Source organism: Lepidothrix coronata, unplaced genomic scaffold (genome assembly GCF_001604755.1).
Source record: "Lepidothrix coronata isolate B3197 unplaced genomic scaffold, Lepidothrix_coronata-1.0 Scaffold5, whole genome shotgun sequence".
Classification (NCBI taxonomy): Eukaryota; Metazoa; Chordata; class Aves; order Passeriformes; family Pipridae; genus Lepidothrix; species Lepidothrix coronata.
Window position 1 is genome coordinate 1,623,573 of NW_016690185.1, and position 16,928 is coordinate 1,640,500.

At 43.5% G+C, this 16,928-nt stretch overlaps 2 protein-coding genes across 2 annotated transcripts in view; both read right to left on the bottom strand.

The window, feature by feature from the left end:
- Window positions 1–307: 307 nt before the first annotated feature.
- Window positions 308–8,861, bottom strand: PPIL6 (peptidylprolyl isomerase like 6). The gene is given in 7 exon segments (XM_017827352.1): window positions 308–348; window positions 1,204–1,345; window positions 2,792–2,968; window positions 5,537–5,688; window positions 6,961–7,045; window positions 7,470–7,553; window positions 8,776–8,861. Coding segments are annotated over 6 exon segments (696 nt in total). The 3' UTR covers window positions 308–348; window positions 1,204–1,233.
- Window positions 8,862–15,025: 6,164 nt separating this feature from the next.
- ZBTB24 (zinc finger and BTB domain containing 24) overlaps window positions 15,026–16,928 on the bottom strand; it is a 10,444-nt gene continuing 8,541 nt past the window's right edge. The window contains 1 exon segment of the mRNA XM_017829404.1: window positions 15,026–16,927. Within this exon segment, the coding sequence (XP_017684893.1) occupies window positions 16,202–16,927 (726 nt within the window). The 3' untranslated portion in view covers window positions 15,026–16,201.

Below are 16,928 nucleotides of genomic sequence, written 5' to 3' on the forward strand. Positions count from 1 at the left end.
CCTAATTCAGCCTTACCTATCTTACACTGGCACTGTTTTGTGAGGTTTAGTGGCTCATACAGTGAGCCCAGGAGCAAAGGTCACTCAGCACAGTGCTCTTGGCAGCACTGGAAATAGAGGTGGGAGAGCTGCACTCTGACAGTGTCTGGGTTGCCCTGGCACAGCAGGGCTGGTTTAGCTTTGTGTCTGCATCCAAGCTCAACGAATGAGTGTTGTTTCCTTTGAACTTCCAGTGCACTTGGTTATGGCCTCTCTTTCCAGCCTGCATTTTGATCTTCCACACATTATCTCTTCTTTTAATGCTCACCTGCTATCCTCTGCTGAAGCCGTCTGTGCCTGAGCTCTGTACTGCAGGTCAGAGAGATCTTGCATGTAAGAAATCACTTACACTAGCAATCATTGTGTATTTATATCCACACATAACCTTAACATTTCCTGTTTTGCAGTAACTTTATAAACAATATTCTTTTCTGTTTCAGTCACTTTTTTGCATTTGAGACCATCTGCTAAAAATAATTTCTTAAAACTTATGCGTGCACTACCATTTCCTGGTTTTAGCCTGATGCAGCCCAACCCAGCCAGAGGGCATTACTTCTAGATTATAGTAGTCAGCACAGGATCAAATGTTTGGCCTTCACAGAGACCACAGTCCTGCAAACATATTTTTTTCTCTTTTTCTCTGAGATGTCTGAATTACCATATGCAGACTCCGTCTGGTGTCTGAGCTATATGGGCCTCTGAGCAATCTGTTGTGGTTGAAGAAGTCGTTGCTTACTGCAGGGGGTTTGGACTAGGTGAACTTTAAACATCCAGCCCAAACTATTCTATGATTCTATATAGGGCAAACCTGGCAGGACAGTGTTGATAGAGGTTGTGATAGAGGCAGAATTTAGTCAGAAACAGTTAGCTTTATCCCTATGGGTGTGTATCCATCTGTCCACCTGTACTTTAGCCATATGTGGATTTCACCATATCCCCTTGTCTCTATATAATCCTATTAATGCTATTTCCCATAAATTGTAAATGCACTGAGATATGTTCACAGGTCTTTTTCTATACTCTTGTAAAAGTAATTTTTAACACCTTATGAACATTTCTTTTTAAGCTAAAGGAATGTTTCCAACTGCAAGAAGCAGTTTTATTTTTGCTGTAAGGGAAAGCCATGAAGGTCTGTAAAAAGCTGAGTAGGAAATAATTCTCTACCTTACAGCAGGCAGGGAAACCAGCTGGCAATCATGGCTCAAAGGTCCCACAGTTAACAATCTTGCAGGCTACAGTAGGCCTTTTTTTATATGTAGGTACAACTTCCAGTCTTCAGAGGATCTCCGTGCCCTCAATCAGTTGCCTACAGGAGGGAGAAAGTGCACATGTGATCTGTCTCCATCCAAAGCCAAGCTCTGCTGCCTCTGCCTTGTGCAGGGCCATAACAAACCCAGGCACCTGTTTCCAACTGACAGGCTACACTCACTCAGCTCTTCAAAAAGTTGTTCTTCTCAACGGAATTGCAAATGCCATCAGTTCTTGACTAAGTAGCCTCTAACTGGTATTTTAGGAGAGATGAAAATATCATGGAGCTACATTTATTTAAAGAACATGTGTCCCAGCTACAAATGGCCTTTACTTTTGAGAAAAAAGAAGTCAGGAAACACACTGTCAGAAGTGACAGTGTTAGAATTGACTCCCTGAGTAATATCTTTTTGTTTTCTTCCTTCACTGTGCCAATCTGAATCCTGAAAACATTCCAACATTTTGCAATCTTTATGATTTTCAGCCTATCCTGCTCCTACGCTGTGGGAGGATGAGCTGAACCTTCTGCAGGTGCCAGCATGGCAGTGGATGCCAGCAGTGCTCCATAAAGCTTTGTACTGTATCCCATCCCACCCCGCCCCATCCCATCCAGAAGAGTGGTACCAAGCACAGAGGACACTGCAGGTGTTCCTTGTCCAAGTGGGGCCATCAGAAAGACTGAGCAGAGCAGAGCTGGAAAGTACACATCTGTCCTTGTCATGCTGTGGCTACTATTTGCTTCCTCACAATTAAACTCCCACTCAGATTTAGGAGAGCCTTACTGAAAGATCATGGATCCCACGCTTTTCAGATTGCACAGAGCCCGACAAGGTGGAAACTTGAGGTGAATGTTACTGGTTATAAATATATCTGGCTTTTGGTTTGTTCTCTGTATGTTTGGCAGCAATGCTTTTAGCTACCTTTGAAAATGTTGTCTTTCTGCATGATAGTAAAATGGAAACTGCACTGTGAATTTCTCTCTTTATGGTAATACTTACATATTTTGTTCTCTTCCATCAAACAAACTGCTCAGAGCAATAATCTTGCTTATTATATTCCTGAAAACTAAAAATTTTAACAGGGCCAGTCCTATACATTAACCTACTGGGAACAAACTCCTGGTATGCGTTCACTAAAATAGCTTCTTTCAGCTCTTGAGGGCTGAGTAGAGCCTGGAGGTTTTGTGAAATGCCTCCCTGTCTGTCAGGGCCCATCTTCAGCTGACACCAAGCTATGCAGCCACAAGTTTGTACCCTCGGTCCTGGAGATGCCCTGGCAGCTTCCTTAATTTTGCAAAAGGGTTTTCAAGCTTGAGCAAGCAAGGCCAGGGCAGAGAAGGAAGGAATGGTGGTCATTAGTACTTCAGTTCCTCTCTCGGGCCGGAGGCATTTGTGTTGTAGCTGCCAAAGGGATTTCATGGATGCTTTCTCCTGGGCAGCAATGTCCTGCAGGGCCAGGGTGACATCCTGCACTGTACAATGATGCCAAGCTTGTGTGTACCTGCCCAAAAGCCACATATTTTTTGTCCAGATGGGGAGTTGGCTGGAAGCAGATGTAGAATTGTGAGTTGTTGCTGTGGCAACCCTTGTTGGCCTCCCCTCCCTTGTGATGGATGGAGATGCTTTCATCTAGGGAAAGAGTTGGGGGATGAAGGGCCACAGTTGTGTTCTTCCCTTTGCTGCTATTCACCATACAAGTCCCTTTTGCCAGCTCCCAGAAGCTCCCCTTTCCTCCTTCCCACTCTCCCTTCTTTTTCCTCAAAGGTCTCATCAAGTCTCATGCCAGCAACGTTTGATTTGAATCAATGTTATTTCTACAAAGAGCTTCCTGCTCCTGTTTAGTGCTTAAGCCAATAAAGAAGCTAATGAAAAAATATCCATAGAGAAGCACTCTAGGTATTTTTGGCTCTCTGTTGTTAGTCTGTAATGCCTCTTGCCAGAGGAGCTCTGGGTACTTAGCATGGCAATTCCCCATGGCTGCTTGTGATTATTCCCACTGTATGGATGAGGAAGGTGGGAGGCAGAGCGGATGCTCCAAGCACAGCCTCTGCTCTGCCTACCCTCATGCCTCTGTCTGAAGTGAAGGGGACAAGATCCCCCATGAGCACAGTCAGGGCTGAGAGGACAGGACATGGCTGGCTGGGGCGGGCTCCCTGGCTGCTCCCAGCGCTTGGTGACTCACACAGGAGGGTGAGCAGAAGACTTCTTTATCCAAGTAATATGACAGAGCTGAATAAATGGAGAGCAGATATTTAGTTAAGGAGGTCAGGGTGCTCCCAGAGTGGAAACTTCTTTCCAGGACAAGGAGAGAAGGCAGACAACGGAAACAAGAGCTGTGAGGTGAAGAGGATACTGCATGCTGGCTGAGGAAGAACTGGTGAGGGAGAGAAGAAATGGCTCTCAAGAGGAATGGCTGGTGAAGAAGAGGCTTTAGGCATGCTTGAGTTTGGAGGATGATGGCAAAAACTTGATTCCTTCTCTGTGGAGGGGAGCCTGGCTATGAGGTGGGGAGCAGGGAGTTCACTGATCCTGTCATCCTCCATCACTATCTGATTTGATCACACTGAGAACTCCACTGAGCTCTCAACAAGCCTTAAGGAAACTGTAAAAATTTTAGATTTTATTGTTCTCTGATTATTTTTTCTAATTCTTGTTACCCTGTTTGAATGCCCTTCTCAGAAACTGAGTCATAAAAATGGTAATTAAATTTTAACTGAACAGTTTCTCCCTGTCTGCTGCCTTGTGGTTTGCAAAATTACTTCAGCAGACTGATTTTGGAGTGGGGTGCTTTGTCCTATGACATAATGCTCCAGTCCAGGTGATTCTGTGTACTTGCCTTAGTCCTTTCATCTCATTACAGTAAAATGAGGTTGTCCCATTCATTTCAGCAGGTGCTGGTTGCAGTGCCCAGACACATGCCAAGCATGGAGTCTCCCAGAACATTACTGGCTGACACGGGCATCTCTCACCCTTTTCAGGTATCAAAGATATTTGTCCCCTGCCCTCAGTGTAAAGTTGTCGGGGTTGACAGAGAACCTGTCAGCAGCCTGGCATTTAGTGACGAGGAATGTAAACAACTCTAAGGAAATATTTACTGTAATGCCAGACGGAACAAACATGATGCAGCCCAGACCAAAGGTCACCAATCAAAATGTGCATAATATCACCAATGACAGCGTGCACAGTGTCCTCAGGTCACCAATGACAGCAAGCACAGTGTCTTCTGTGTCTCCAATGAAAGTATGTATAGTGTCTTATGCTAGAAACTTTTAACCAATTATGTTGTAGCATGATAGTATGCAAAGAGTATAAAAGAAACACTTGAGAACAATAAACAGCTTCCTGATCACCTTATACCTGGACTATGTCTGATATCTGTGTCACTTTGGCCGTTCCAACTTTAACAGTGACATAAAGTAGTTTTGCAGGGAGTATTAGGATAGCAATCTAAGCCTTAAAATAGAAAGGCATACCCAAGGGAACACCTTTCTCAACGGTGAAAAGCAACTTTTAATTAAAGAGAGAGAGGGCAAGAACTAGCAACTCTCTCCTTTAATACATCAACACATGGAGTATGTGCAATATGGATAACAAAGCTCTTCCAGGGACACTTTCAGGGTTGACCAATTCCAAATTAAATGCACCTTAAAATTACCAAAGCAATTTTTGGTGCGTTGTCCCCTTCCCACATGACATGGCTGCTTCTTTCCTTGGTAGCATAGGGAAAGCACAAGCTCTGCTTGGAGAAGGATGGAGCCAGAGCAAAATGCCCAGGAACTGTGTAGGGCCACAGCTCTCCTTTGTACAGAGGTGCTTGTGCATGCCCAAACTCATTTCTATCTAACATGTAGATCAGGTATATCTATGGGCCATAAAAAAGTGGCAATTTCTACCCAAACAGAAAGTGCAAAGGGTGCGAGATGGGTACTAACACAAATCCATTGGATAACATTGGTGGAAAAAAGGATTCACAAAATTTTAAATCCTTGATGACATCCACTTTGTGAACAATTTAACATCCAGTCCTATTGTTTTCCAGTACCAGCTTATGTTCTTTCAGAGATGTGTGTGTCCCGAGGGGCTAGGCTTGGTGCTCTTCCAGGAACTCCAGCACAAAAAAAGTGACTTTTGGCCTTTTCTGTCCACTCTAGGCAGCCCATAGCATTTGCTGCCTTAAATCTTGCACACTGGGCTTCCACCTCCATCAGCTTTCCTGCCTGCCACTGCCACTATGTTTGGCTCTGTCCAACCTAGGACCTTGAGGTGAGAGCAGCTTCTCATCACAGACGAGCTCTTCAGCATCTTGGGAAAGGAAGTTTTCAGCTACACTTGGCATTTCTGATCTCAGTGTTGGCTGCTGCCCAGCCTGCTCAAATGGTTTGCACCATTGGCAGTAGGAAAACTTTTATATAAGGGAACATAAATCAGCTTCAAAAGTGCTTTAACTGTCATAAAACCTCTTGATGGGTAGCATTTAAGATCCCAAATGCCTATGTCAATTTTATGGGTTGTTTTTCTTAAATATTGAAAGCTAGAACGTTCTTTTTTATTTACATTTTATTACTTTATACCAGTATGAGGGAACATTTTTTGTTAAACTTAGCTTATGTTCATTAACTGTCATTTCTTGACTTTCACAGTTTTTTGTGAGATTCAGAATTCCCCTTCCCTCTGCAGAGTTGTAGCTGCTGGCAGGAATGCTTGTGGTGTGCTCAAGCCTGAAAAGCTGCCAGGTCCCGGAAATCTAGAGTTAAAGCTGATAACTTCTGTTACTTTAAATGCATTTAAACAGGTGGTATGGGTGCCTGGAGATCTGTAGCTAATCCACTTCTGCATTTCTAAGGTCCTTTCCACAAAGGTGAATATCTGAAGTTTGAAGCAGGCAGTGGGTGACCATCAGCCCTTATTTAGGCAAGGAGAAGAGGCTGGTGGAGCCAAGACTTGGGTAGGGGACGTCAGAGGAGGAGGACAAGGTTACAGATCAAAGAGTGTTCTCACTAAAGCATTCTGCTCTTGCTAATACAAGCGGATAACAATTCTGAGTGAAAAGTAGACCTTTTTGCTTTGGGGAGATGAAAAGAAATTCCCAAGTTATTATGTGAATAAGATCATATCAACAACTTGGCTTTTGCAGAAATTCACCATTTCTGCAGTAAGATAGCTGAGGAAACATACCTGGGACCACAAATTGACTGTCCTTCATCTCCCTTTCCAGTTATGATATCTGCAGGCTTGATAAAAGTAATCATCAGAGACCAGGTTTATCACAGACATTTATCACAAGGTTGTCAGTGAGCAGCTTAGCTGAGGTCAGAAACGTGGGGTGCCCATCAGCCTGGGAGAACAACTGCATCCATCTTTCTGTTTCACTACTGAAATTTTAACAGACCTTTGGGAAGAGCTCTGCTTCCATCCCAAGAGGCTCTCTATATGAACCACTACATGCAGTGCATTTAATTGCTGCCCCTCTTAGAATGTTCAGCATCTCCTGCTGGGAGAGCTCTGGCAGTGGCAGCACTCAGCCGAGGAAGGAGTGCTCTGAAGAAGGACATCTGTCAGGGTGAGTAGGGTTAGAAGAAGGAAGGATAAAGCTGCAGCTGTGATTCTGTGTTGAGTTAAGGCCACTCGCTTGTCTGAGAAAGGAGATTTGATAAGACACTCATGATAAGGCCACTTGAGATCTCCTCATCCCCAGCAGTTGGCCATCAATGAAGCACATCACCAGGGAGACATATGCTCACACCTCACCTCTGAGTTCCAGCATTTTAGAGAGACACCAAAGCCTCCAGGAATTAATTACACACTTGGTGAAGAAGCAGTCATAATATCCACCACGGGTCAAGTGGCCTGTGATATTTTTATGCCTTTCCTACTTCTAAAACCACATATCCTGCCAACTGGAATGCACTGGGCAGCAGCTTTCAGTGAGGTGTGCTCTAAAAGTCTGGATCCTGCTGCTTGGGAAATTATCATATCAAGAGTCATCTGGGTGTCACTTGGAGGGTAGCTCAGACTGACCAGGGAAAGCACCCGAAGAGCCCCATTCTGCCTTGAGGGTCTCTGAGACTGTTAAATATATTGGGGTGTAAAAGCTCACTTTCAAAATCAGTGGGTGGCACCGAGCTGGGAGAGGCTGCAGCCCCAGAGACAGGACACAAACAACCTAAGGATGCAAGAGTTACCTTCTTTGTCTCCTATAAATATTCATGTCATGCAAATTCTACTAAAGGATCTGCAAACTTGCTTGGAAACTTCAGCTTCAGAGCCAATATTTTCAAGGTAAGAAAAAAAAGTGCTTAAAAGCAGTTTAATACCCTCCCTTACCCTGTCCTATCACAGCTTGTACTTCCCTCATGAACTTCAACCTAAGCCACCTTCTAAGCCAGTTATTGCTCTGCACCCCTCATGCCTTTGGTGTAATTCCCAACACTTGCAGTAGTACATGCAAATGGCTTTAAATCCCTGTTTGCAGATGTAGTGGGTGTCTGTTTTTTCTCTGAAGGGCTTCTTCACAAATATTGAATTATACTGGTACTGCCCCCATCCCTTCCTGCCGTGTGAGACAAATATAAGCAAGGAGATATTCAAAGATGTTGCTGAGCATCACCAACTGCATTTTTGCATGTACAGGGAGTCACAGTCCTTTACTGTCCAGGAGACTGGGCTCAGGGCCTTGAGGCAAGGGAGTGGCTCGGTGAAGGCTGCAGGGTGAATGTTTCCAGTCCTTGTTGCTTGTACTATTGCCTCAGGAGCACACTGCTATTTAGATATGGGACCCCCCTGTCCATCAACTTAGTCTCAACTCCATGTGGGCTGTAGCACACAAGCGCAACAAGCTGTGGCCTAAAGCCAGCCGGGCTGGCCTTAAAGCATAAAGCGAAGAAGTGCCTCTGTTCATCGCATGGTCCCTGTTTCTATTGTTGGGATGGTGACTGGAAAAAAATGGAAAAAAAAGCCAAGAGACACACACTTCTGCAGCAATCGGCTGGGGAATGAGCCTGGCAGATAAACTCTTACAGGCAGGGAGGGCAGAAAGGTCAGGGTTGTGCACCCTGCGGTGGGCTGCATGTTGTGCCTCTGCCACAGAGCTGAGCTTCCCAGGGAAAGCGTCCAAAACCCCATGAGGTTTGCAGCTTCTTGCTTTCTCATTTGAACTGCCAGAGCTACGTTCAGGGCTGAGCTGCGATGCACGTGTCATCTTGTACAGCATTGCACAGCTGTAACATTTCTTGGGAGATGTAGGAATAAGGAGGTAAGGATGCTGCAGTGCAGACCCCTGCCCCAGGCAGCAGCAAGCCAGGAGTCCATAAAGCCTCAGTTCTGGTGCCTGCACCTGGCAGTGCCAGAGGAAAACAGAAACACAAAATTCAGAATATTTTCTTCCCAGGAGCTGCTGCCAGACACAGGCATTGCTCTGCTTATTTACTTCCAGTCCACACAGCTCCTGCTGCTCCCAACCTGATTCTAGGGCTGAAGCCCAGGGTAAACTTCTGCCATGTGCTTGGCCACATAGAAAACTGAGTCCCGAAGGAGCCCCATCACTATCACTGCCACAGGCACCGGCTGTGGGCCCATGGCGCTCTGGCCACCAAGAGTTTGAGTCTGTCAACAGTCTGGCCCCACAGCAACACCAGACACCAACACACACACCCCACCCCGCATTTCTAATCACTCCCCAAGCCTAACATAAGCAGGTTTAAACCCTATCAGAGATTGGGAAATGCTCCAATTTCTGTTTTCTCCTGAAGGAAGGAAAACAAGGTTACACAGAAAGCATGTGGCAGAGCAGAGGACTGAAGCCAGCTCTTTCCAGAGCTCATGAGAGATCTCTCAGTACGGGATCGTTCAAAAGAAAGGATGAAGAGCCTGTTGCTAATGGTATCTAAGAGCAAACGCTCAGCAAGAAGTGGTAAGAAAAAGCAAACAAGAACACTGCTTCGCCGTTACTCTCCCAGCCACCAGTGAGCCTCTGCTCAAGGATTTCCCGGTATCTTTGTGTTTAATTGGCCTTGGTGTCTCTTTTTATGTGAATTTCTTTGCTTTTCAGACAAATGTAAAAATCTGGCATCCACACATTTCTGTGGCAAGGAGATTTACAGCTTAATTACACCTTGTGTAAAGTGTGTGTCTCCTTGTGACGCAGAAACTCCTACCCACAGCTGTATTTGCTGGGCAATGCTGAGACATCATTCCTGCCAGCAGCCCAGGCAGAGCGCGACAGTGCGTGGATGGAGCAGTTCCAGAGGGGTCGCAGCTCCCACAGCAAAGCTTTGTGCCACCACGGCAGGTTTGCTCTCTTTAGACTCATGCAGCACATGCAAAAGCTGCTTTGTGGGACAGTTGTAGGCTCAACTTGGGTTTCTGTCAGCATGGCTGGGCCAGGTCACTTTTCATCTCTGATACAGATTAATACAACTGAAGTTTATTGGGCCTTTTGTAACATCTCTTTTCTCCTTTCGCACTACAAAATGTAAGTGTTAGAACCAGAGCAATCCACTGAATGTTATTTAAAAAAAACCCTGAGACTGATGTCCGCATTTTGTAAATGTGCTTGAATTTACACACAAATTCTGTTCCTGAAATTTCATTCTGCACATACATATGACTGGTTCCTGTTAATCTTTCTTCTTTGAAAAAAAAAGAAAAGCTTTTTTGCTTTCACTGATAATTTCTAGGCATGGAAATTCTTACTGTCATTGTGGACAAGAAAGGGGATTAACTATAAGCATACTGCTAATAGTCAACTGACAGTCAAAGTCAAAAAGAAAAGCAACAATCAGCCTAACGAGCATAACTTTTTTGCTTAACAGGACTGTTTTCTGAAAATTTATGATGGGCTTTTTTAAGAAAAAGAAAGAGCAAGCCAAAGCCACCAATTACTTGCTGTCTCTATCTGTTCTGGTTTTTATTTCTCTCCTTTTCTCATCACTTTGTAATTCAGGTACATTAAATTCCATGCAACAGGTTGCCAATTATGAAAATGATATTTATTAAAATCTCGAACTGGATGACTAATATTAATTTCGGACTCTTTCTATTACTGTTTATGACAACATGATACTGTTCTGCAAGCCTGTTCATACTATGTAGATGAACATAAATGAGGTGAGTTTGCTGGTGCTGCTCTGCTTACCAGCTGTGGCAGACATACCATGGTGCATTTAGTTTGGAGAGGAAAACAATTGCCACGAAAGAAAATATGGAAAACATGAGAGACTGTACAGTGATACTGAAAACCTCTCAAAGGTCATGCAGGTCACACAGCTAATGATCTTGGAAACAGAATTACAGAATCACCAGTGCAGAGCAGAGCAGGACAATCACCTCCCTCGACCAGCTGGCAATGCTTTGCCTGATGCCCCGCAGGGCACGGTTGGCCCTCCTGGCTGCCAGGATACTGCTGAATCATATTCAACTTGTCATCAACCAGGACCCCCCGGTCCCTTTCCATGGCACTGCTTTCCAGGCTCTCATTCCCCAGTCTGTACAAACATCCAGGGTTGCCCCATACCAGCTGCAGAATCTGGCACTTTTCCTTGTTGAACTTCATATGGTTGGTGATTGCCCAGTCCTCTAATTTGTCGAGGTCTCTCTGCAGGGCCTCCCTGCCTTCAAGGGAGTCAACAGCTCCTCCCAGTTTTGTATCATCATTTGAAGTCCTTTGAAAAGCGCACACATGGCCTGACACAAGACCCAAAAGTTTTGCTTCTGTGTGATTCTCAGAGGGTTTCCTCACTCTAAACCTCTCCACCTGCTGTGGCTGCAGCTATTTCAGTTCCTTTCAGTCCAAAATAGCATCTGAAAGGGACTGAGAAACAGAACAGAAAAGCAGAGTAAGTTGATTAAAAAAGAATTTTGACGGAGATCCCCCACATGAAGATACTAAAGGGGAGCTGCTAGGGGGAACCTGGAGACATCTTGATGAAGGGCAAGTGAAATCACAGAATCACAGGATGGCTGTGGGCATCCGATCCAACCTTCCAGCTCAAGCAGGGTGATCATAGAGCACATGACACAGGATTGCATCCAGATGGTTTTCAGATAAGTTTCTCCAGTGAGGGAGACTCCACAGCTTCTCTGGGCAATCTGTTCAGTGTGTGATCACCTGCACAGTAAAGAAATTCTTCGTCATGTTCAGGTGGAACTTCCTGTGCATCAGTTTCTGCCTGTTACCTCTTGTCTTATTGCTTGGCACAACCAAGCAGAGCCTGGCTCTGTTGGTACCCTCCCTTTGGATACTTACATACAAACGACTGCAGCATTGCCTTGCTAAAAGCTGCATAAAGAATAACTCTGTGCTTGTTAAAGACACAAATGCCAAATAACTTCCCAGCAAATACCTGGAGAGGAAACACTGTACAGCCTATCTGAAGAAGCTGCTGAACTGCAACAATGTGATGTGATGACTAGTGGGATGGCCACCAGCACTGTTCCAGGCCCTTTGGCTGCCACCAGTCATTTCTGAGGCATACTATGCACAGAAATCACAGCTGTTAGATCACCCAGCAGTCAAATTAAACATCAAAGGAGACTTCTACAGAGGGCTTCCTACTGCCAGGAAACAAGGGACAGATTCAGCTCCAGAAAGAAGGAAGACGTCTATGAGCTTCATCTTCCAGGTGAAAGGAAGAAAGTGACACCACTTTATCAAGAAATTCAAAGCAAGGCCATTGACGATGACAGTATACTAAATGGGATGTCCACAACACCCTGAAGCTCTCCAGGTGACTGCTGTAATAGCCACGAGGCATGTTACTCTCAAGGGCAAGGAGGATCCAGTGGTTTGACGGGAAGACCCATGAACATGTAAGAGTCGGTCCCCTCAGGGAAGGCGCAGACAGTAGGATGTAGTTGCAGGTGTCAGAAGAACTTGAAGGACAGGGTAGGGAGTTTGCTAACTGAAACAAAACTCTGCTTCTTGCTATTCCAAAGATACTTTCAATTGGGTAGGATTAAAATATTACTCAGAAATGAGCAGCAAGTGTAGTACAGTGAGATGCTGGTTCACCTAGAAGATGCCCGGATGGTTTTTTCCATTTGGAAGAATTTCTTGGGAAAAATATGAACAGTCATCCCTCTGTTGTGGAAAGCCATTTATTGTTCGCCATGTTTTACAGAGGATCTGAAAAGGGACAGAACACAGAGAACTGCCATAGCTCGCAGGATTGCGGCTCTGCAAGAAACAGACTCTTTAATGTCTCTAATGAATAGATAAAAGAGGTCTTAAAATCGTAGCTATGGAGAGTATGGCTTTATCTCTTCTTCTGCCCTTAGAGAGAACCTGCAGTGCAGTAGGGCTGGGAAAAAGCCTGCATGGCCAGACTTCTGACAATGTGGAGATAAGCATACACAGGAAGCACCCTTGACCACTCCCAGCCTCCGGGGTACTTAACGCCTGCTGTGCAAACCAGCCTCCTCCCAGCCACTCCCAAGTCAGACTCAGGTCCTCCTGAATAAGGATACTTACAAGTCAAGGAGGCAGTGTGCTGCAGAGGTGGAAGACAGGAAAGATAGCAAGCAGGCTGTTGTGCTCACACAGGCACTGGGTCAGTGATTTGGAATGAATTCCATACTAACTCTCAGTTAAGGTGAAGTGGGAAAAGACTGAAAAAAACCACATCCCAGCATACCAGGATAGATCTTAGCAAACCATGACCTTCGTCACAATGACTAAGCAGCTACAATAGTAAAACAAGTCTTTCACAATAAAGAGATGCAAGCAAAACGCTTTTCCTGAACAACGGGCAAGATCTATATCCAGGCTCAATGTCCGTAACTTTAACCTGTGAATAGGTGTTCAGTTGGAAAGTTTGTGGTGGGGTAGGGAGTCATCTCCTTCCTCTTAGATACTAAGAGGTAATTGCTGCACAACCCCTAGTAGTGCTTTTTTTTTAGTCCCCCTGAGCAGAAGGGAGAGCATAAACCAAATATTTAAATGTATTAAATTTAAAGTATTTAAATGACCCTTGAAAAGTTACACCTGCCAGGATGAAGCTTTTCCTATTGGTAGGATAATTTGCTTTCACAGCTCATATGAAAGAAATACTCTGATATTCATCTATCAAAAATGAGATGCTGGGCTGGAAGGCCAAGCAAGGGAAATACACATACAGTAGTCAGATATGCACTTCACAGTGTGTTTGCTCTACCTCTTGAGGATTTGTTTCAACTTGCACCTTGAGAACCAACCAAAATTTTCAGAAAAAGCCAAAATCTGGTAAATTTGCATTTGAAAAACAAAAAAAAAAACCCAAAAAGTAAAATTGTATTAGAGTTCAACTACACTGGGCAACTTACACATGCAGCAGAAGACACACAATGGTGTTAATTGCTCAAAAAATGGATCTCTCTGTAGTCCTCTTACCGTCCTGCATTTATGTCTAAAACCCTAATCTCATTTTAACATACTAAGCAGCAAGATGGATTTCTTAAGATTAGTCTATATGAGAAAAGGAGAAGTTAAGGTGTTTACTGGCTAAGGAGTAAAGATATTTAGAGAGCTGCTTTGAAACTTAGTTTTTAAGGGATGCCTTTTTTCTCCTGAATAGTTCTCAGTAGCAGCTGGACTGAAAAACAAAGCTGAAGGGGTTTCCTTTCAAATGCAAAGCAATCGTAGGCTTCAGCCATAGCCTTAAAAACACACACACAGAAAAAGGATTCTTTTTCAGCTTTAACAGAAATGCATTCACTAGAAAGGAAGCAAATGGTGTCCAAAAAGCAACATTTGTGATATGAGAAGCCCTGCTAGCTTCTCGAGTGCAAGTTACAATATGTGCTGACAGCTTAAGCAATGCAGGGTGCAAGATTATTCATTGATCTTCTATTCACAGATGCTTCTTCACTGGCAATTTACAGAAATGCATAAAAAATTCCAAACACAAAACTTCAGTGTCTGATGCGTAACTGTAGCACTGAACTGAATCCTGCAAGGATAACTGCATAATGAACAAAATAAAGTTCAAAAAAAGGGAAACAACTGAACAGTTACTTTACTGGTAGTCTTAGAATTTAGCTTGTAACCGGTTTTTAAGCATTTCAGGATTCATAAATATACGGCAGAGAATGAATTCAGTGCAAGCTCCTGTAAACTTATGACCTGACAGTGTTCTGGCTGCACCATACAGTGTTTTAGATAAAACCAGAAGTTATTAGGATGAAACTGACAAAATATTTACTGTAAACTTATACAATTAATCTGTGAGATTTTCACAGATGTTATAAAGGCTTTAATGTATTTAGTAATGTGTTCTTACAGCATCAAGACTTCAAGTTTCTCAGGTAGGACTGCAGAATATGCTGGTTTGCTTTGGTAGCAGGAAGTATACAAATTTTATTTCTCCATTCTGAGAGGAAATAGAGTTCTGTTTTGAGATGGCTTTATTTATTTATTTATTTATTTATTTATTTGTTCTCACTGACTACCCTTTATCATAAAAGTGATCTAGTACTTTGAAAAAATGAAGATACCCAAAGTTCTGCAGCATGCAGTCAGGAGCCGGCCAATTGGAACGAGGAATATTATCCACAATTTGGATAATTTTGCTTTTATATTCACCTTAATTTTTAGATTTTTCATTTGTTAACAACATAAAACATCAATGTAAATCACAAGTATTTTAATACTGAAGTGAAAATTGAGCATGTTGTTTTAAGTAATAGCGGCATTTTATCTGGATTTTAACACACCAGTCCACTATGTGAGATGTTACCAGTAGCCAAACTTGGAAACACAAAGCATGTATTTTGGCAAGGCATTTTATTAAGATGTCAAATCTTTTTTGTTAGCAGCCAGTCATTGAAAACCATCTGTACACATTTAATTTAGTCAACAAAATAGCTGTACAACTTTAAGCATGTGCCCCATTTATGTAGCTCATTAAGCTCTGAAGTGATGCTCTTCATTGTTTAAGTCCTCACATAAACAATTACCAGTCTTAACATACATTATAAAGTACGATTACATTCTTCTCTCAAAAGTACAAAAAATAACACTTTAAAATACACACTGGCTCCTAAGCTTAGACAGAATCCTGTCAGGAAGAGAATTTTGCACTTCTATAGACACTGCCTTCAACATCAAGAGCTCTTCAAAGTGCTTGGCAGAGTGTGTGAACGCTATCCCCACTTACTAGACGATGAAATAAGGCACAGAGGTCAACTACTTTGCCCACAGTCACACAGAGAGTGGGTGGTAGAACTAATAGAGCAGAATTAGGGCTTTTCAATTCTCCAGTGTAACCACCACAACCCACTGCCACTATTCAAATGCAATGGCTTAAGCATTTCTGAGGAGCAAAACTTGTACAGCATACAGTGAACAGAAGGGAAAAGCCAGGGCCAGTTAAAGGCTGCAACAGTTTCAACCCAAACCAAATTAATTTGGTAGCCAGTAAATCATAATGCACTTCAGGGAATGATCACATAGAAAATTATACACTAACCTGCAAAGAGAAAGCTCATTAAACATAAGACATATGGTGTTAGCTTTGCAAAAAGTACCGGTTATCTTAAGCTTAACAGCAGCTCAGGTAATGTCAACTTTGTCAGTGGTACTTTCTGACCCACAGACGTCTTAAACACTCTTCTTCTACCAGCAAGGTGCACTTCTCTGGAGAGTCACAGAGAAATGGAAATAAGGAGCCAAATATCTCCTCAGTAGGCATGGATGGGTATCAGGCACAAAACCCCACATTAATCATTTGTGAGGTATGGACTAAGTGGTAAAGAAATACCAATGTGGAAAAATGAAAAAATCTAAAATAAATAAGGTTGAGAAAACTGAGTCACCCATCTAAAATCACCAAGAAATGCATCCTCAGATAGATTACACTGCAGAAAAATAAGAATGATACATGTAATCCCTGCCTGGATGAGAAGTACGCTATGGCCTAGCTGTCTGATGGCAAATAAGCGTTTCAGAAAGCCTGTCCTTGGATAGGATGCTCACAAGATGACTCATTCACTGACAGAGACTGCTGATGGGATTCAGAAACATGTACACTTTGATTCTGTTCTTCACTGATTTGATGGGAAGAAACCGTATCGTGGCTAGAGTGAGGCTGTTGACTTGATTCCTGAGCCAGCTGCACACGTTGAGCTGGATGTGAAGATCCTGCTAAGTGGATTTGTTCATTTTGTCCTTGATGAGCATGGAGATGTTCCAGTGCTTCCTTGGAAAGAGTGATTACATGCATTTGTTCAGGTTGGGCAGCCTCTATTTGGTTTGCAATCATATTGATACTTTGGATTTGTCCTGCTTGCTCCTGCTGAGCTGAAAGCAACAAGTTTTGCAGCTGCTGTGGTGGCTGCGCAAGCAGCGTGAGGTTCGCAGCCTGCTCTGTTGTCATGTTTGGGGCATCTTCTGCAGTCACAATACTAATGCCTTGATTATGGCTAGGCATGAAGTTGATGTTGTGCACTGCATCTGTAACCAGCAGTTGAATTTCCTGCCCTCCAGAGGTGGCAAGTTGGTACTGCTGCAGCTGGAGTATGTTTCTCACTTCTGGGTGAGTGTTGGTGCTCCGGGCAGCACTGGCTTCCTGAAACTGCTTTTCCTTGCTATGAATTTTCAGATGAGACTTCAGGTTGTCCAGACGAGCAAACTGCAAACTACATTCTGGACAGGAGAAAGGCTTCTTGCCT